The sequence below is a fragment of the Pelophylax lessonae genome (assembly GCF_965119305.1).
Source record: "Pelophylax lessonae genome assembly, chromosome: 4".
In the NCBI taxonomy this organism is placed as follows: Eukaryota; Metazoa; Chordata; class Amphibia; order Anura; family Ranidae; genus Pelophylax; species Pelophylax lessonae.
Window position 1 is genome coordinate 44,229,236 of NC_138771.1, and position 21,565 is coordinate 44,250,800.

The window sequence follows — 21,565 nt, forward strand, 5'->3', positions numbered from 1 at the left end:
TCGGTCGATCACTAGTTCCAATACTTTTCATATATGTGAATTTTACCCTGTCTAAACTTATTTCAAACTAAAATATATATATATATACATATTTTTAATAATTTTACACAGGTATGCAGCCGGTTATGTACTCTGTGAAGGATGCTCTCAATGGAAAGTCTTATTGGTTAAGAACTGGTTCAGACATTTCTTATTACAAGTAAGTTGTCATTTATTTTACAAATGTTTCCATTCTTTTTTACTATATGCCTTGATAATGCTTCATGCTGTGTATTTGGGCCTTTTTTATCTGATGTATAGCATTCTAAAAGCACCAATACATGTATAATGTAATATATATAAAAAAGGTTATGAATAGTGTTGAGCGAACACGGACTGTATTATTCGGGTCCATCCCGGATAATTGGATTTTTGCTTCCCGGACACGGACCTTAAAACTTTACTGTATGTTCGGGTTTAACCGCTTGCCGACTGCGCACAGTATATTTACTGCGGCAGTCGGCCCCGGCCAGGCAGAGTGACGTAGGTCTACGTCGCTCGCCTGTCACTCCTTCCAGAGCCAATAGCGGGCGGGCGCGCGCCCGCTGAGGCGCGCGCCCGCCTCGGCTCGTTCACGGAGGAGTGCGGGAGTGTGACTGGCGGACCCGATGTCCGCCGGTCACACTACGATCGCCGGTACAGCGGGAGAAAGACAGAGCGGCTTATGAAAACAAGCCGCCTGTCAGTTCTCCCTGTGTAAAAGTGAAGATCAGACAGTTCTACTATGTAGAACTGTTGATCTTTGTTTTTACACTAGTAGACCTGTCCCTGCACAGTTAGAAACACGCCCCTAGGACACACTTAACCCCTCCCTGTCCAATACTGTTAACCCCTTCCCTGCCAGTGTCATTTTTGCAGTAACAGTGCATATATATAGCACTGATTACTGCAGTAATGTCACTGGTACCCCCAAAAGTGTCAAAAATGTCAGTCAAGGGTCTGATCTGTCCGCCGCAATGTCGCAGTACCGCAAAAAAAATCGCAGATCGCCGCCATTACTCGTTAAAAAAAAAAACACCAAAAATGACAAAAATCTTTCCCTTTGTTAGTAAACGCGATAACTTTTGCGCAAACCAATCAAAATACGCTTTTTGCGATTTTTTTTACCAAACATAGGTAGCGTAAAACAAATTGGCCGAAAATTTTAAAAAAATTTGATTTTTACATTTTTTTGGGGGGAATTTCATATAAAAAAAAGTGAAAAATGTTGTTGTTTTTGCAAAAATTACGCTCTTTTTTTGTTTATAGCGCGTGATCAAAAAATCGCACAGGTGATCAAATACCACCAAAAGAAAGCTCTGTTTGTGGGAAAAAAAGGACGTGAAATTCGTTTAGGTACAGCGTCGCACGACCGCGCGATTGTCCGTTAAAGTCACGCAGTAAGAAATCGCAAAAAAAACCCTGGTCTTTTAGCAGGAAAATCCTCCGGTGGTAAAGTGGTTAATATCCGTGTTCGGTAATTTTATTTCCTGTTTTGTATGTAATGGCGCGCTTTTAATGGCGGGCTTTCAACAGCCAATCAACAAGCGTTTAACTGGTGTGCCTTAGAAGCCATCCCAGCCATGCCTACTAATGGCATGGCTGTGATTGGCCAGCTGAAGCATGTGACCCAGGTCTTTATAAGCTCGAGAGACACAGCGCGGTGCGTCAGTCTGCTGTAGTGTAGGGAGAGATCACACATCATAACTGCTGCTGATAAGGGACGGACAGGGAAAAACAACATTGTGCCCGAAAAGAATGCAGGGACAGGTCGGAGTGTAGGCAGGGAAAGATATTTGAGCATTTTAGGGACAGGCTGGAGAGATTAGGCAGGGACAGATAGGAGACACAGGACAGAACAATCGTCCGTTAGCGATCTACATCGATTTTGCTGTGTGGGGGGTGGTGCAGTGAACAATCTTTTTGCCCTCACTTGAGCCCACTGAGGAGGAGGAGGAGGGAGAAAAAAATATATTTTTATCAGTCTGTTGTGTGCAGCGTTCAGCTATATTTTACTACAGATTGCTGTTCTAATCTGCTATTTAAAAATTACAGTTAAAGGGGAATTTTTTATTTTTTTTTTCCCTTCATAGCCTGCTGCTGACCGTGACATAAAACGTAAGACACTGCTGTGTTCACATGTGCTATTGAAAAATCACCAATTTTATATACTTTTTTTTATTCCGCTATTCAATATAGACCCTTTTGGGGTAAAAAAAATTAAATTGTGGCATAGTCTGTACTAATCTGCTATTTAAAAATTATAAATTTAAAGGGGAATTTTTTTTTTTTTTCCCCTTCATAGCCTGCTGCTGACCGTGACATAAAACATAAGACACTGCTGTGTTCACATGTGCTATTGAAAAATCACCAATTTTATATACTTTTTTCTAATTCGCTATTCAATATACACCCTTTTGGGGTAAAAAAAATAAAATTGCGGCATAGTCTGTACTAATCTGCTATTTAAAAATTACAAATTTAAAGGGGAATTTTTTTTTTTTCCCTTCATAGCCTGCTGCTGACCGTGACATAAAACATAAGACACTGCTGTGTTCACATGTGCTATTAAAAAATCACCAATTTTATATACTTTTTTCTATTCCGCTATTCAATATGCACCCTTTTGGGGTAAAAAAAAATTAAATTGCGGCATAGTCTGTATCGGTACGTGTGAGTTACACCTTTCAAATTTTTTGGGCGCATCTTCCACCGCCGAGGATTGCAGGGTGCTTCAGTTTGCCTCCTGTTCCGAACTCCTCCTACTCCTCTTCCTCATCCTGCCTTTAGGGTACAAAAAATTGTAATCGGGCCTAGTCTGTGTTTGTACGTGTGAGATACACCGTTTTATATACTTTTTTCTATTCTGCTATTCAATATACACCCTTTTGGGGTAAAAAAAATAAAATTGCGGCATAGTCTGTGTTTGTACGTGAGAGATACACCTTTTTATGTACTTTTTTCTATTCCGCTATTCAATATACACCCTTTTGGGGTGAAAAAAATTAAATTGCGGCATAGTCTGTATCGGTACATGTGAGATACACCTTTTAAATTTGTTTGACGCATCTCCTTCCACCGCCGAGGATTGCAGGGCGCTTCAGTTTGCCTCCTGTTCCGAACTCCTCCTACTCCTCTTCCTCATCCTCATCCTGCCTTTAGGGTACAAAAAATTGTAATCTGGGCCTGGTCTGGGTTTGTACGTGTGAGATACACCATTTTATATAATTTTTTCTATTCCGCTATTCAATATACACCCTTTTGGGGTGAAAAAAATTAAATTGCGGCATAGTCTGTATCGGTACTTGTGAGATACACCTTTTTATATACTTTTTTCTATTCCGCTATTCAATATACACCCTTTTGGGGTGAAAAAAATAAAATTGCGGCATAGTCTGTATTGGTACGTGTGAGATACACCTTTTAAATTTGTTTGGCGCATCTCCTTCCACCGCCGAGGATTGCAGGGCGCTTCAGTTTGCCTCCTGTTCTGGACTCCTCCTACTCCTCTTCCTCATCCTGCCTTTAGGGTACAAAAAATTGTAATCGGGGCCTAGTTTGGGTTTGTACGTGTGAGATACACCGTTTTATATAATTTTTTCTATTCCGCTATTCAATATACACCCTTTTGGGGTAAAAAAAATTAAATTGCGGCATAGTCTGTATCGGTACCTGTGAGATACACCTTTTTATATACTTTTTTCTATTCCGCTATTCAATATACACCCTTTTGGGGTGAAAAAAATTAAATTGCGGCATAGTCTGTATCGGTACGTGTGAGATACACCTTTTAAATTTGTTTGGCGCATCTCCTTCCACCGCCGAGGATTGCAGGGCGCTTCAGTTTGCCTCCTGTTCCGAACTCCTCCTACTCCTCTTCCTCATCCTCCCTTTAGGGTACAAAAAATTGTAATCGGGGCCTTGTCTCTGTTTGTACGTGTGAGATACACCGTTTTATAAATTTTTTTCTATTTAGCTATTCAATATACACCCTTTTGGGGTGAAAAAAATTAAATTGCGGCATACTTTGCATATTTGACTGTGAGATACACCCGTTGTATTTGTATACTGTTTTTCTATTGCGCTATTTAATAAACACCCTTTTGGGGTAAAAAAATTAAATTGCGGCATAGTTTGCATATTTGACTGTGAGATACACCCGTGCGATACTGTTGTTGTTTTGTTCCGCTATTCAATAAACACCTTTCTTGGGCAAGATCATAAATTACAGAAATATGAGGAGAACGTCAAATAGGGGCCATGGCCTGGGTCGTGGTGCTGCTGGTAGAGCTCCTGTTGCAAGTAGAGGATGTGCTCGATCTGTGCCAGCTACACGCACAAGTGAAACACCTTCCTCAAGTGTGAGTAGGCGACAGAACCTGCAGCAGTATTTGGTAGGGCATCATGCGCCTCTACAAGTGTTGAGGCAAGAACAAGTACAGGCGATAGTAGATTGGGTTGCTGACAGTGCCTCCAGTTCCTTCACATTGTCTCCCACCCAGTCTACTGCAGAAAGGTCAGAGTTGGCACCTGCAGCCGATGTCCAACCGTCTTTCACCTCACCCCCTTGCAAATCACTCAAGCAGTCTGAGCCCCAAGTCATGCAGCAGTCTCTTCTTCTTTTGGATGACTTTGTCAGCAGGGCTTCCCAGGGCCATCCACCTAGCCCTGCCCCAGAAGTGGAAGAGATTGAGTGCAGCGATGCCCAACCACTTATTTCTCAAGATGAGTACATGGAAGGACCATCGCAGCACGTCTCTGATGATGACGAAACGCAGGTGCCAACTGCTGCGGCACTCAGAATTGTGGAGACCGACAAGAAGGGCAGGGGTGAAGACTGGGTGGAAGATGATGTGGAGGACGATGAGGTCCTCAACCCCACATGGAATGAAGGTCATGCAGGTGACCTGAGTAGTTTGGAGGAAGAGGCGGTGGTCGCACAGAGCCACCAGCACAGCAGAAGAGGGAGCAGGGTGCAGAAGCGGAGCGGCCGTGCCCTAGACACTACGCCTGCTACTGCCCAACGCAGCAAGGGACCGAGCGCACCAAAGCCAGCTCAAAGGAGTTCTCTAGCGTGGAAGTTCTTCAGACAATGTGCTGATGACAGGACACGAGTGGTTTGCACCCTGTGCAATCAGAGCCTGAAGCGAGGCATAAACCTTCTAAACCTGAGCACAACCTGCATGATCAGGCATCTAAGTGCAAAGCACGAGCTGCAGTGAAGTGGACACCTTCAAAACCAAGAAAGGTCTCTGGCTCCTCCTGCTTCCTCTTCTGCTGCAGTCTCGGCCTCTTCATCCACCTCTGTAGTGATACCGGCACCTGCCACACCGCAAACAGACGATCTGTCAGCAACACCAACACCTGGGTCACCAACCATCTCCACAATGTCCCGTGGAAGCGTTCAGTTTTCCATCTCCCAAACACTTCAGAGGAAGAGGAAGTACCCCTCTACCCACCCGAGATCCCTGGCCCTGAATGCCAGCATTTCAAAATTCTTGGCCTTTGAAATGCTGGCATTCCGTCTGGTGGAGACGCACAGTTTTAAAAGCCCTATGTCGGTGGCTGTCCCACAGTACGTCGTGCCCAGCCGCCCCTACTTTTCCAGGCAAGCCATCCCTTCCCTGTACAACCAAGTGGGGGGAAAAATCAGGTGTGCACTGCGCAACGCCATCTGTACCTTGCATTTAATTCCTTGTATCTGGTTACCTGATCTCTGCTCCCCTTGTTCCCAGTCCCACACTTGGTCATGGCCTGTGCATGTCAGCTTCCCTCCATTTGTATATAATGTACTATAGTTTGGTTTTGCTCCACTGTCCCATTTATTTTTTACTTTTGCTTTGCTTATGGTTTGTTCTTGTTGGATGGTGTTGTGTGCAATAATAAACTTTATTTGAATAATATTCAGTCTGATTCCAGTTTCCTGAATACAACCACACTGAACTGGTCATCCCTTCTGCCGATGGATACCTTACACTCACCTTCAGATTCTACTGCCTTTTTGGCTTCCACTTGCTACTCCTGCCCAACTGCTGCTCACACTCCTTCTGTAACTAAGGTTTAGTACTTGTAAGAGTAGGGTAATAGGCAGGTTGCACTTCTTCCATGTTCCCCTCCTCGTTGGGTGCCAAGCATGGGTCACATAAGAAGTCCACTCCAGGGTGGGTTCTTGTGGGCTATGCTAGGCACCTTGAACATGGTCGCTGCCTTACACATGGGGTACTTTTGCCTGAACCGATGACTGCGCTTTAGTTAATTCTCTGGATGCTAATTTACACCACCAAAGTCTTTGCTGCATTTAGGAGAAACACCCAGTAATGGAATGGGGTCCCACGTGTACCTAGCATGGACTCCATGCACACAGTTCCTTAACTCTTGCTCTTCTGTACTTGTGTACAGGCTAAAAACCTCTGCGGTACTTATATGTATACTTATATTACCCGATGCTATGGGAGACAGAACATACACACAGAGAGTGCCGACAATAACTCCTCATGCAAGAGGCTTTCCCATCTGTCACATGTACACAAAACAGACTGCTAGAGAAACCTTTGTTACTGTACACTTGGCAACCACTTGCTGTTTTTTGTACCGCATTAACTCTCGTCCTGATGTCTTCATACCCTAGTGTGTTTCAACTGACCCAACTGTAAAGAAAGAACCTCCTGGCTGGGGTAGCATAAAACACAACCTTTTTACATACTGTTGCTCACTTGCTCCCACTGCTTCTGTGACTTCCAATTGGTACCCCTGCCTACTTGCTGCTCCCATTGTGCATGTATCTACCACTTAGTACTCTTACCTTCCTGTTGCTCACACAGCAGAGAGAGAGATATAATTTGGCCCTTGTACAAGTCATCTGGAATATGTTTTGGGCGCCAGTTCATAAAAAGGATATTAGTGAACTGGAGAAAGTGCAGAGAATGCCAACTAAACTGATATGAGGCATGGAGAAGCTCAGCTATTAGGGAAAGATTAGAGGAACTGAATGTATTCTCTCTTGCGAAGAGGAGATAAAGGGGAGATATGATCAACATGTATAAATACAGTACATAAGGGGTCCATATAGTGAACTTGGTGTTTAATTATTGACTTTAAGGTCATCACAGAGGACAAGGGGGCACTCTTTACATCTGGAGGAAAAGAGATTTAATCTCCAAATACGGAAAGTAAAACCTGTGAAAATGTGGAATAAGACTCAAGAGCTGGTTCTGGCAAGCTTAGTAGATTGTTTTAAGAAAAGCATTGATTCTTTCCCAGATACACATAATATAACTGGATACTAATATTTATATTTAAATTATTTTATAAGTTGATCCAGGGAATATCTGATTGCCTCTTGGGGGATCAGTAAGGATTTTTTTTCCCATACTGGAGCAAACTGGATGATGCTTTATTGTTTTTTTTTTGCCTTCTTTTGGACCAACTGTGGGTATAGGATTGTGTATATATATTTAGGATTGTATGCATTTGTTATATATATATATATATATATATATATATATATATATATATATATATATATATATATATATATATATATAATATCTCAAAAAAGTGAGTACACCCCTCACATTTTTGCAAATATTTTATTATATCTTTTCATGTGACAACACTGAAGAAATGCCACTTTACTACAATGTAAAGTAGTGAGTGTACAGCTTGTATAACAGTGTAAATTTTCTGTCCCCTCAAAATAACTCAACACACAGCCATCAATTGTTTAAACTGCTGGCAACAAAAGCTGTACACTCACTACTTTACACGGTAGCAAAAAGTCATTTCTTCAGTGTTGTCACATGAAAAAATATAATAAAATATTTACAAAAATCTGAGGGGTGTACTCACTTTTGTGGGATACTGTATATGCCACAATGATAGATATGATACTGTATTGTGGGATACTGTATATGTGTGTATATACGACCTCTATTGGTTGAACTAGATGAACTTGTGTCTTTTTTTCAGCCAGACTAACTATATACCTGTGTAACTATGCTCCTGTGACTTCCACTTGGTACTTCTGCCCACCAGCTGCTGCCACTGTGCATGTAACTACCACTTAGTTCTTGCCCACCTGTTGCTTCTACTGCTTCTGTGGCTTCCACTTGGTTCTCTTACTTCCCTTTTGCTCCCACCGTTCCATTGGCTTCACACAAAATTCCCTTGCTAGCCTTTTTCTGCCACTGATTCTATGGCTTTGATAGGTACTCCTGCTCACCTGCTGGGGCTGCTTTATATCTTTCTGCACCCCAGACTCCCCTAGTGTGTCTCAGTATATGCAGACTAGCTTTATTTTTCTCCTAAGTAGACCCATGCTTGTGAGGTACATAGCAGATTGTGCACCTGCTATAGCATCATAGTCTTTGGGTCTATGTGCTTCTGAATGCATTGCAGGCAGATCAAGGCTGGTGGGAGAGACTGGCAAAGTGCTATGCATAAAAAAATATCACAGCATCCTGCCTTAATACTTCTCCCAAGAGCCCTGAGTCATGACACAGGCAGTGGGCTGGTTCCTGGGAGGAGTTATAGAAATAATTAAACATCTTATTGAGCTAGTGCCAGTCTGGAGGAGTAGGCATTTGCTAAGCAGGCTTCATCTCATTTAGACCATCCTAGGTAATGCTCACATGTCATTTTGAGCCTCCATGATTGACAGAACCGAAATCCAATGAATGAAAGGGGCGGGCCAGGGAAATTCAGGCTGGAGTGGAAAGGGTTAAATAATGCTAGATGTCCTCCAGCTAGGAGATAAGATGATAATCCAGCAATCAGTTTCCTTGCACAGGTTAAAACAGGATAACCTTGTTTGGAATCCACTTAAGGTTTCTCATTTTTATTTGAAGCCTTGGTGAAGGGGGAGTTCCTTTGACTCCTGAAATGTGCTGGCTGTCTTTTAACACAACATCAATAAATTAATTTGGACTCTTATCTTTTGGTCTGGCTGTCACGGAATCCCTGTGAGACGTCGGGTGTGCAGATATGTGCATGGTATTTTCTGCAGAACGGTTACCAGGCACACGCTTGCTCGCAAGAATTTGCAAATGTGTACGCCCGCAATTCCTCTTGGCGCCAGACAGGCTATTTAAAGGATGCTCGTGCCCATGTTCTGCGCTGACTGATCTTGGATTCTGCTTTTGACCTGTGGTTAATTCCTGACCCGGCTCCGTTCCTGACTTTGGCTTCACTTATGATTTAATATCTCACAGCCTACCTGTTGATGACCCTGGCTCTTCCTGTGACAACGCTTCCGTGTCTGTTCCTGGCTCCCTGTCCTGTTCAATTTCCTGTTTGGCTGTCTTCTCTGTGTACCGCTGAGTGTTCTGGCCTCAAGTCTGCTGAGAGCCCTAAAAAGCTATATGTCCTGAAATAACAGCATAAGTGGAGTGTGACTTTAGCCTGCGCTAGACTTCTGAACACTACTACTGTTCCTGATCTATTGGTTCACCAGTCTCCTGGAATCGCATCACCTGCTGCAAGTTCTTCCATCAACAGCCACAGGCACACCTGATCCTCCTGTCCCCTTTAGTACCCCCTGTTCCACCTTCAGTGGGGCCTAGGCTGGAGATACCAGTGAGGCCAACCTCATTATTTCAATCTCCTATCACGTATGTGACACTGGCTCTCCTTCCATACAGTATATGCACAGGAGATGAGATGGGACAGACTCCATCTAATTAGGGATGGGCAAACAGTTTGGCTGGAGCATGAGTTCGCTGAACAACTGAATTTGCAAGGTGTTCACCAGTACTTCGCCCCAAAGAACATCCTGCAATGCACTGAGCGCTGCACAGTGCACCCTGATTGGGAAAATCTTTGCCCAATCAGGACACAGTGTAAGCTGGTTTTTAATAAGCTGGGCTTTGGCATCCTTAACAACCGATGGGTCATTAACTGTCAATGGGTTTCTCCACTGAAAGCTGAATCATAAAAAAAAAAAACGGTCTAGGGTCCGTCCAAAAAATATACCAGACCCTTATCTCAGCATGCATCCTGGCAGGTCAGGAAGGGGGGGGGGAGAGCAAACTCCCCCATCCTACTGATTCATACCATGCCACATGCCCTTAACATTGGGGGGGGGTGGGTGCTTTGGGGCAGGGGGGGACCAGGGCCTCATCCCCACAACCATGGCCGGTGGTTGTGGGGGTCTGCAGGCAGGGGGCTTATCGGAATCTGAAAGCCCCCTTTAACAAGGGGAGCCCCTCGATCTCACATGAGTGAGTTTTGGATACATACACGCCATTTTTTTCTTTTTCTTTTTTATTAGCTGGGTGCCGGCAATTGCAACCATGAGTCGTTTTAAATTGAATTTTACTTGTTTTTTTTTTTTTTTTTAGAAATTTCAATTTTGCTGCAGCATGTTTTATACATGCTACATATGTCCCACTGTACATTAAGGGGACCACCCAGGCTCTATATTTAAAGGAATTTTTAATTTTTATTGTTGCACTTTAAGCACAATTAAAATCACTGCTCCTGAAAAAAACAATTGTTTTTAAAAACATTTTTTTTATTGCTACATGTCCCCCAGGGCAGTACCCAGATCCCCATACCCCTTTTATGGCCAATTACTTGTATAAAAGCCTTCAAAACGAGCACTTTTGATTTTTTCCTGTTCAGCTTCCATAGACTTCAATGGGGTTTTCCGTTCAGGTTAAAACATTTCCCCTGTTCAGAAGTTCTGCTGCGAACCAAACAGGGGGTCTTCGGCCCATGTCTACTTATAATGCTTATTGTGAGAAGCTCACAGTGTGCATGTGGCAGGGCAAGGGGTGTGGTACCTAAAGTAGAATAAATGCACATGGAGGCCAAGAAGGGCAGCACAATGTATTAACACTTTAAACTGAAGTTCCAACAAGGTGGTACAGTGCCTGAGTAACACAAATGCACAACAGTACTTTACCTAAAGACTTGCAAAAGTCAGTCTTGGTATTACAGAAGACTCTTAGGATGCCTGGCAGCAGCTGATAAAGGAGGTGGCTATTAGGTGGTGTGATAGCAAAAGCACCCAGAAGGCAGATGGGATTCCTGGTTGGCGGCTCAGACAAGCAGTCCCTACTTGGTCCCTCCTCCACCGAAATCTCTCCCTATGCTTGTCCCACTGTTCCTTACTAGTGTGTTCCTGTCCCTGACCTAGCCATTCTGCAAATGCATGCCAACTGCAGGGGGACAATGATATTTATTAGAACTGTCCTCACTAAAGCTGGCTGCAAAGGTCATTCAGCCCAGCAGCATCCAATCAGATGGCAGCTCCCCTCATAACACCTACGGAGGTATTAGAGGAATAAAAGCTCCTCTTAGCCTTCCCTTCCTTTTTCCAAGGCCACCTACAGTAACACAGGGAAAGAAAACACAAACACATAGGCGCGAAGAAGTCCATCCGCACAGCATTTAACAATAATGTATAATGACCGTGAAAGATCCAATTAAAAGTCCAATAAAAAGTTTTATAAAGGACAATAATAAAAGTCCTGCTGCACCAGGCTGATTTTTTTCCGAGATGAGGAAGAAAACTCTGGAACAACATGTAAAAGAAAAAACAGAAAAGCGCTCTGGGTGCAGACTGCTTTAATAAAAATATGTAGAAAACAAATAAATAGCAGCAACTCACAAAAGCTGATGGTAATAAGCTGACATGGAAGTACAGGCGTCCACCGGGTGGTGCCGTTCCTCTAATGGCTATACCGTATGCAGTGGGCTGTGGAGCCGTAGGTTACAGGAGAGAAAGTGGCCAGCCTTGGTCTCGAACTGTCCGGAGCATCCAACAGAAGCTGACACCGCATTAGAGGAAGGAAGAGTCACATCCGTGACACAGCTGGTAACCCGAGACCCGGCAATGCACGACGCGTTTCTGAGCATGCGCCAAGTCCGCAGTTGACATCCGCGCTCTTTCCTCAGGTGCTTCTCGGCCGGCCTTGGTCTCAAACTGTCCGGAGGATCCAACAGAAGCTGACATCGCAGTAGAGGGAGGAAGAGTCACGTCCGTAACACAGCTGGTAACCAGGGACCCGGAAATGCATGACGCGTTTCTGAGCATGCGCCAAGTCCCCAGTTGACATGCGCGCTCTTTCCTCAGGTGCTTCTCGGCCAGCCTTGGTCTCAAACTGTCCGAAGGATCCAACAGAAGCTGACATCGCAGTAGAGGGAGGAAGAGTCACGTCAGTAACACAGCTGGTAACCAGGGACCCGGAAATGCGCGACGCGTTTCTGAGCATGCGCCAAGTCCGCAGTTGACATGCGCGCTCTTTCCTCAGGTGCTTCTCGGCCGGCCTTGGTCTCAAACTGTCCGGAGGATCCAACAGAAGCTGACATCGCAGTAGAGGGAGGAAGAGTCACGTCCGTAACACAGCTGGTAACCAGGGACCCGGAAATGCACAAAGCGTTTCTGAGCATGCGCCAAGTCCGTAGTGGACATGCGCGCTCTTTCCTCAGGTGCTCCTCAGGATTGAATTTTGCCACTGCGGACTTGGCACATGCTCAGAAACACGTCGTGCATTTCCGGGTCCCGGTTTACCAGCTGTGTCACGGACGTGACTCTTCCTCCCTCTAATGCAGTGTCAGCTTCTGTTGGATGCTCCAGACAGTTCGAGACCAAGGCCGGCCACTTTCTCTCCTGTAACCTACGGCTCCACAGCCCACTGCATACGGTATATCCATTAGAGGAACGGCACCACCCGGTGGACGCCTGTACTTCCATGTCAGCTTATTACCATCAGCTTTTGTGAGTTGCTGCTATTTATTTGTTTTCTACATATGTTTATTAAAGCAGTCTGCACCCAGAGTGCTTTTCTGTTTTTTCTTTTACAGTATGCAGGGAGGCCAGACTACAGCAGTGAAATCAGAGTAACCTCTTTCACACGGGCGTTCCGTATGTCTGTATATCACCCCATCCGTTTGCGGGTGATATACGGACATAATGCATGTCAATTGGATTGCGAATGTCAGCGGATGACCATCCGCTGACATCAGATTTGCCTCCTTTCAGTTCTGTTCCGTTTTTTTGGAACGGAAGAGAACCCTATTTTTCTTCCATTTAAAAAACGGAAAGGACGCAAAATCGGATGTCAGCGGTGTTATCCGCTGACATCCGCAATCACCATAGACATACATTATGTCCGTATATCATCCGCAAACGGATGGGATGATATGCGGACATACGGACCGGACCACGCCCCTGACGACGTCATTCTGACGAAACCGGTCGGGAGGTTCCGGACATCGCGCTTGCCACGCCCCCAAGACGCCGGCTTTGTATCAACTATAGTGGGACGCCGCTTTTTACTTGTTACTCGTTTGTGTTGACCTACTGCCATGTGAGTAGAACCTTAAATAAAGCTGTTTTATATTGTCAAACGGGATTACGCTATGAATGCTTTTATCCTCTACATATTGCCATACATATCGGAGTTGTTTCTGGATCTATGAGCGAGTGAGGGGTTGATGCAGTCTAGCGAAGCTTGGTCCGTTCATGCAGAGGAGAGAACCTAGTACATAGGAGTTATTACCTTATGCTCTTAGTGGCCCATCCATTAATTTGGAGGCCCACTCATTGCGGTAAGCTGCCATCTTGCCTATCCGCACGGGTGACTGTTTGTTTCCATTGCTTTTCACATCTTGGGATCTTCACCCTTAAGTGGACTCTCCACCATCTTTATATGCTGAATGGACTTATGACTTAGTGCAATTGATTCATTTTTTATTGCACCATTATTAATTGTATATCAATTTATATAATTTTTTAAGTATAATTAATTTTGTTGCTTATAGCGCTGCACTACTTGACACACAATATGAATGGGATTACTATGAATCCAGTGTTCTAGCTGCTATCTTGTTTTATGTCATTTGTTTTATGTCATTTTATTATATTTTATTTATTCATTATTAAGCGCAGGATACCCCCCCTGATTTTATACGGACCGGATGACACAAGTGTCATCCGTGTCCGTAAAAAAAGAAAAAGTGCCGGAGCGGATAAAAATACGGTATGCTCCGTGTGAAAGAGGCCTAAGCAATTTCAGCAGAGGAGCCTGTACAACTGGCAACCCACAGAGTGCAAGGTGTGCAAATATTTATAAAAGACCAGAAATCAGTTTTTTTCTTTTATTTCTTTTTTTAGCCCTTTTTAAACCCTTCCTGGCTGGTTGCAATATCCTCCGACACTTTGTTGCCATTCGTTGAATAAGCCCATAGGTTTTAATCAAAAGTGGGACGTATTTTGATTAAAAAAAATGTGTGCATATATGCAGCTTATTGGAACCTTGTCTTTAGTCCTCTACAGGGGTCAAATGTGACTAAATTTAGCCTGTATATGTCATGATTGTAGCTGCAAATTAATGGTATGAAGCACCAGTAGAAAGAAAGTATACTCTAAATTAATAATAAAACAGAAAGCCTTTCATAAAATTTGCTAAGCCATCTATTTTCTGTAATATACATAGTGTATAAAGTGCACAAGTGGCACCACAATCCATTCAGACTCATCTCTCTTCAGTGCCAGCAATTAGTGACACATGTCATCAGATACGTCTGGTTTAAAATGGCTTACTTGACAATATTATTTATATACAGTACTAAAAGTCTCTATCAGGCAGGTTTCTAAAACAGGCTTCTCACCAGAGGAGGTTCATTGCTTGATGACAGAGAAGTAAGGGATTGCATAGAGATATGCACCTAACCCTAATGCAGAGGCGTCTTTACTGTGATCAGTCTGGCCTTTACCTCTTATTTCCCCTCTTCTTTGGGGTTAGTACTATCTAAATTGTGCAATAGTGGAAATAGAGCCGATTGCTTCCTCCTCTCCTCTCCCCCCGCCCCAGCCCGGTTTGGGTGCCTTGTGGAAGGGCCCTTTCATTCCCTGGTTGGTGTTCACCTAGCCCCCGATAATCTTGGCTGCAAGTGGCTATCTGCCCAGACTGAGACGAGTACCTGTGATTCCATCTGAAATTGCAATTCATTTCACAATTTAACTCATCTGAATACCCTCCTTAACCGCTTGCCGACCAGCTGCCACAGTTTTACTGCAGCAGGTCGGATCTGTCCTGTAAAACGATGTACCTGGCGCGCCCATTCGCCACACGGGAAGCTAATTGGCAGGGCCATGATTGCCGCCAGGCACTGCGATCGCTGCCTGTGGAGAAAGAACGGCGGTCTGCCGATGTAAACATGGCAGACTGCTGTTCTGTCAGCTATGAACACAAGGATCCTGTGTTCCTCCTATTTAGGAACACAGGTCTCTGTGTTCATGCACATCCCCCACAGTTAGAAAGCACTGCCTAGGGACATATTTAACCCATTGATCGCCCCTGGTGTTAACCCCTTTCCTGCCATTAGTACAGTAACAGTGCATATTTTTAGCACTGATTACTGTAGTAATGTCACTGGTACTCCCAAAAGTGTCAAAAGTGTCAGTTAGGTGTCCGATCTGTCCACCACAATGTCGCAGTTAAGTGTCTGAGCTGTCCGCCGCAAAATCGCTGATCGCCTCCATTAGTAGTAAAAAAAGAAATAAATAAAAATGACAAATCTTTCCCCTAGTTTCTAGACGCAAAAACTTCTGCGCAAACCAGTCAATACACGCTTATTGGGATTTTTAATAAAAAAATGTAGCAGAATACAAATTCGCCTAAAATGATGAAAAAATTAGATTTTTTAAATTTTTTTTTATTGGGAATGTTGCAGAAAGTAAAAAATAATGTTTTTTTTTTTTTCAGAATTCACACTCTCTTTTTGTTCATAGCGCAAAAAATTAAAAATCGCACAGATGATCAATTACCACCAAAAGAAAGCTCTATTTGTGGGGAAAAAAAGAACATCAAGTTTATTAGGGTACAGTGTCGCAATCATCAGTTAAAGTAAAGCAGTGCCGTATCTCAAAAAATGCCCTGGTCATTAACCACTTTCAGGATTTGGCTGTTAAATGACCAGGCCCTATTTTGCGATTCGGCACTGCGGGACAATTGCACGGTCATGTGACGCTGTACCCAAACAAAATTGATGTTCTTTTTTTCCCACAAATAGAGCTTCCTTTTGGCGGTATTTGATCACCTGTGCGATTTTTATTTTTTGCGCTATAAACAAAAAAGAGCGACAATTCTGAAAAAAAAAAAAAACAATATGTTTTACTTTCTGCTATATAACATTCCCAATAAAAAAAATGTAAAAATCAAAATATTTTAACATCTTAGGTCAATTTGTTTTCTGCTACATATTTTTGGTAAAAAAAAAAAAAAAAAAATCACAATAAGCGTATACTGATTGGTTTGCGCAAAAGTTATTGCGTTTACTAACTACGGGAAAGATTTATGTCATTTTTATTGTTTTTTTTTGTTTTTTTTACTAGTAATGGCGGCAATCTGAGATTTTTTGCGGAACTGCGACATTGCGGCGGACAGATCGGACCCCTACCTAACATTTTTGACACTTTTGGGGGACCAGTGACATTACTACAGTAATCAGTGCTAAAAATAGGCACTGTTACTGTAAAAACGGCACTGGCAGGGAAGGGTTTAACAGTACTGGTGATCAAGGGGTTAAATGTGACCCTAGGGGCGTGATTCTAACTGTGTGGGGGCGTGTCTTGTGAAGTCATCACAGAGACATGTGATCCTATATAGCAGGATCACATGACATCTGTGATCACTTCAGGGAGAAATATGGACGGCTGTGTTTACATCAGCCGTCCGTCCTTCTCTGTAAGCGGCGGGAGATCGCGGGTGTCCGGCCGCCATTGCAGCTGCCTGACACCCGCACTGGCTCCCAGCTGATGAGCGGGGGCAGGAGCGCACCTCCGGCGGCGCGTGATCGCCCCCCTAGCTTCTCCCAGGTGAGCGCCGTACATTTACGGCGCTTTGTCTATACGAGCCAGACTGCCGCAGTACATCTGCGGCTGCTGGTCGTAAAGGAGTTAAGGGGGTAAATCATTCCGGTCCAGAAGTGGTTAAACACCCCCGAAGAAGCTAAAGCCGGAACGCGTTGGGATGAGTCTCCTCCTCTTCACATCTTGGTTTTACTGTAATATACAGTTGACTTAGAAGGGGGGGGGGGGAAACCTTTAGGGGTGTTGTTAAGGGTTACATTTTATAATATGCAATATCATCTATTGATTTTAGGGGAAATGTTATCCCTCAAAGTTTGAAGTTTTTAACCAATGATTGTATTTCAATAAAGTAACTTTGTTTTTTACGAAATGTATGTGTATCTATAGTTATACTGAAGGGGAGGTCAGCACTTATAAAGTCCCGTTGTTTCATTCTTTGGTTTTCTATCAGGTTTCTAAAATGCTGAGACCAATTCATTTTTATGACAAGCATATTAATGGAACAGTGTGGCTAATTTTAGATGAAATGCCAAATTATGCTCACTGTTGCATTTGTTATGGAGCAATTATAGTTGTATGGGTTTAAAAAATGAAACTTGTGATAAAGATAAATTTGGTACTGATTACTTAGCTCAAAAGAGTTTAACATGGTTGGAAAAAAGAAAAAAACACAAAAGCATAGTCTACATAGTAATATGTGAAGGATATGTATTGGCGCTAGTATCACAATACAGTACTTCTCTAGTTTAAGGTGGATACATTTCATATTGTCCTATGCTGGCTTTTGGAAAACCTTGATATATGGTAGGTGCCAATCCAACAGCTGTACTATCTTTACTCTGGGACTTTTTACACTGTAATTGCATCTGTAAAGCTCTGCCTTTCACTCGATGGAATTTTGTCTATTTCAGAATTATATTGAAAGGAAATTGAAGGAAAAATAGGAATGTTTTTATTGTTGACCTCCTTCTGAAAGTACTAGTCACCTCACATTTTTGAGTTTTGGACCTGGCAGGTGTAGCACCCTACAGGTAGGTGCTATGTAAATATATAGTGGGCCTTGACTGCCTAACAGCAGGGCTGTGATTTATTTAGTTAGGGTGTCAGGGCTTCCAGATGTGCCTGCTGAGGGGAGAAGTGTCCCCACTGGCTCCTGTGAGAGGCTTCTCATGGGGCAGTGTGGGAAGCCCAATCAGGGGACACATCCCAGCTTGTAACTACCCCAGAAGGCAGATTATGCTGCAAAGAATTCTGGGAGTGGGTATAAGTTTGGGGGAAGTGCGTGACAGGGTGTCTTTGGCGGGAGCAGAGTCCCAGGAGGGAGAGTGCGGCTGTCTCTCCTCCTGTCTGAGGAGAAGGATGTCTCGGGGTGTCGCCTAAGAATCCAGAGAGTGTTGAGCTGAGCTGAGCTGAGGGGATCTGGTGTGCCTTTGGAGCGTGAGAGGGGTTCAGTCCCAGGAAAGCCTACACAGGTCGTGAGAACTGCGGATTGCCCCTGGGGGTCTGCCAGAGTCAGAGGGGACCACTCCGGAAGAGGTTCTGGGATCCAGTGCCAGCTAGCCGAAAGGGGGTACCTTGGTTAAGGACCCTGAAGTTACAAAGGGGGGTACATAGTCAGTAAACCCTGAAGAGTTCAAGGTTAAAGGGGGCACCTGCATAAGGGCCCTGAATTGGACAGAGTGTGACAGTTGAGAGTTGCAGCTTTACAGAAATCTACAGTGTGCTACCTCAAGCCTTTGCAAGGCCGGAGGGGAGTATTCAGTGACTTTGCAGTACAGCAGTGTCAGTAATTCTACAGTTCACAGTCTTGGGTCTTCTGGACATATTGTCGAGGATCCAGCACCTCTATCAAGCTACAGTGTGTTCTCAGTGTTAGTGAGCGTTGGCTGGCGTCGGCTGGTGTCAAGGAAGCGCCAACGGGCATTTTTCTAGGATTAAGTCCCAAGAGTAATTAGTTAAGCCTAAAGGAGTATCCCACTCATTCCCTTCTCCCATTCCCTTTTCTACATTAAAAAACACAAAACCAAGATGCCGGAGTCATCCATGTCTCAGTTCTCACACCCAGGGTCGCAGCTCACATGGGCTGGAGAGGTAACTGGTAACAATGGCAGACCCACATCAGGCCACAGGCCTGGAAAACCTGCTACACAAATAATTCTTGTAATGTGACAGAACAACAAGCAGTATACCTTAACTCATTCCTTACCAGCTTGGGCAATCCACGAGGCTCACCACGGTTCCTGTGGTTACTGGGCGGAAACCTCCAGACACCCTGTGGGTGACCCAGCCTGGCTTGACCAGAACTCAGGAACTTCAGCCATCATGCTTTGCCTGCCAGCCTTTAGTCCCACAAATGCCCATTTCTACACCATGCTACACCTTGAAAGAAGGTCATATGTACAATCATCCATACAGGGTAATGGTGGCACTACACTTGAATATGCAGAAAAATCCCCAATAAAACAACTGAGAGAGGTATAACGAGAAGTGAGGCCTGCACCTTAGCAGTGGGTTACAGAATTTCCCAGCGTTCTTCCAAAGGATAAATAAGTCAACCTTTCCTCCCATAGTGTATGTCTCTTAAGAGCCAGCCTGTTTCCATTTTTTTTCAACTTTAGTTCCACTTTAATTAGTTATATATTGTATGGTATATTCACTGTGTCTTCTCTTTATATTTAGTTCATATTTGTGATACCAACTGTATGCCTGCATTTTTGCCCCTGAAGAAGCGCTAACCTGCGAAACATGTTGAGCAATTGAGCACCACAACTATGTGCATGTCTGGTTAAGATAGTCAGTTAAGGACATTACCATTCCCTTGCCCCATTCTTTATAGTTGGTGTACATTATATAACTACCTGCTGGTGTATGTCACAGTTCATATATTCTTTGTACTTGTATGTCTTTGTTGTTCACACATATGGACAATATAATTTTATCATTACCTTTTTTTGTTTAGATTAATAAACTTTGACTTTTTATCTATTTTTGTTGTATCTCTGCACTATTTGTCTGTGACGGTACCCCAAAAGTCCCCCCCAGCCCCTCCCCCTCTTCTCCAATTTCTTTCATATGGTGAGCGCATAGAATGGTGAAGGAATACCATGGTTAAGGAGCACTGTGTAGCAGTCTGAACCCTCCAAGTCATTATGGTATGCTGGTTTTTATTAGTTTTCTGGTGAGTGTTCTGGAATACTACACTGTCACAGTTGGTTTTTTGGAGCCTGTAAGGACTTTCTGCCCGCTAATATTGTTTACATGGGAAATTCTAGCTATCTACACATGGACATTTATTAAATACTGTGAAGCACTACACCTTTGTTTGTTATTTTATTGATCATTGATCCCTCGTTCACACGGAACACAGCTTTGAATTCATCTGAAACGAAACCACAGTTCAGTCCGACTTCAAGGGCGACTTGAAAGACATCTGTGCGGGTTCATGCACGGATGTCTATTGAAGTCTCCCCCGAAGTCACTAAAAGTACTGCAGAAACTAATTTTGGAAATCGGTGCGGTGCTGCAAAGTCGGCGTCACACTCATTGGGACGCTCCCACTGCCGGCAATAGGCTGCTATTTGACCTGTCAAATCGTGCTGATGTGAACGGGGGCTCTAGGTTGTATTTTCACCTTTATGTGTGCTAGCCGCTAATTGAATATCTTGCCAGCGCTCACTTTTTCTACTTTATTTCGTTCTTATGTAAACTTTTTTTTTTTATTTTTTTTTAATAGTGTTGTTTACTGAGTTTTAATTTGCATAACAAACAATAATAACATTTTGAGTAGAAGAAGGTAATGAAGTACAAAGTGCAAAAAATATAAAATAACAAATTTTCCAAAACAGCATTGATAACAGGCTGAGTACATGTTACATATAACATCATAGTAGAGAAAAGCGTGTCAATGCTACGGACTCCGCGGTAAGGCTAGAAAGTGAGTGTGCACAGTATTATCAGTGGGGGGACGTAGACCAGCAGGTAAGAGCAGAAGGTCTATTTATGGCGCTTTTCCACTGCATAGAACCGTACCGGCTCGGCGCGCTTTTGTGCTTTTCCATTGCGGTACCGCATGGTATAGGGTCGGAACGGTTCGGTACGGTACGGTATAGGTTTTCTTTTCCACTGCATGGAACCGAACGGTACGGTACGGCTCTGAAAAAACAGTACCTACTCGATTGTGGTTCCAACAGGTACCAAACTGGTACCATATCCCACAATCCTTTGCATGCAGTCACTACTAGCCACTGATTGGACAGAGAATCACACCCACCCCGTTGTTATCCCACCCACTTAACTTTAGTACTACTTTAGTGGAAAAGCAAACCTATACCGTACCGTACAGAACCGTTCCGACACTATACCATGCGGTACCGCAGTGGAAAAGCAAACCGGGCCAAGCAGGGCCGAGTAGAGCCGAGCCGGTACTAGCCGGTACTTGCAGTGGAAAAGTGCCATTAGAGGGGGAGGGGACTCCTGTCATCCCGACACCCCTAATGGAAACATAACGCATCAGAGACATTGGCACCCCAGGTGGTGGTCTTGGGAGAAGATTTCTTGTAACTGTGACAGGAAATTTTATATTCAGTTTAGGTAAATCCAATGCTGCCAAGAGCGGTGGAATTTATGGTAGGAGAGTGAGTTAAATGCCAGAGATTTCTCCATCTGATAGTTGGAGTTGACAATCGCTACAACTTCAGAGAGATTGGGAGCCTTCTCTGTCCTCCACTT

General features: G+C 43.8%; 1 protein-coding gene across 1 annotated transcript in view; it reads left to right on the forward strand.

Moving 5' to 3' along the window:
- The window catches only part of AGBL1 (AGBL carboxypeptidase 1), a gene marked incomplete at its 5' end in the record, with an annotated part of 1,093,821 nt that overhangs the window by 317,665 nt on the left and 754,591 nt on the right, over positions 1–21,565 (forward strand). Inside the window, one exon of the mRNA XM_082254318.1 lies at positions 112–199. Coding sequence (XP_082110444.1) covers positions 112–199 — 88 coding nt within the window. The remainder of the gene's footprint in view (positions 1–111; positions 200–21,565) is intronic.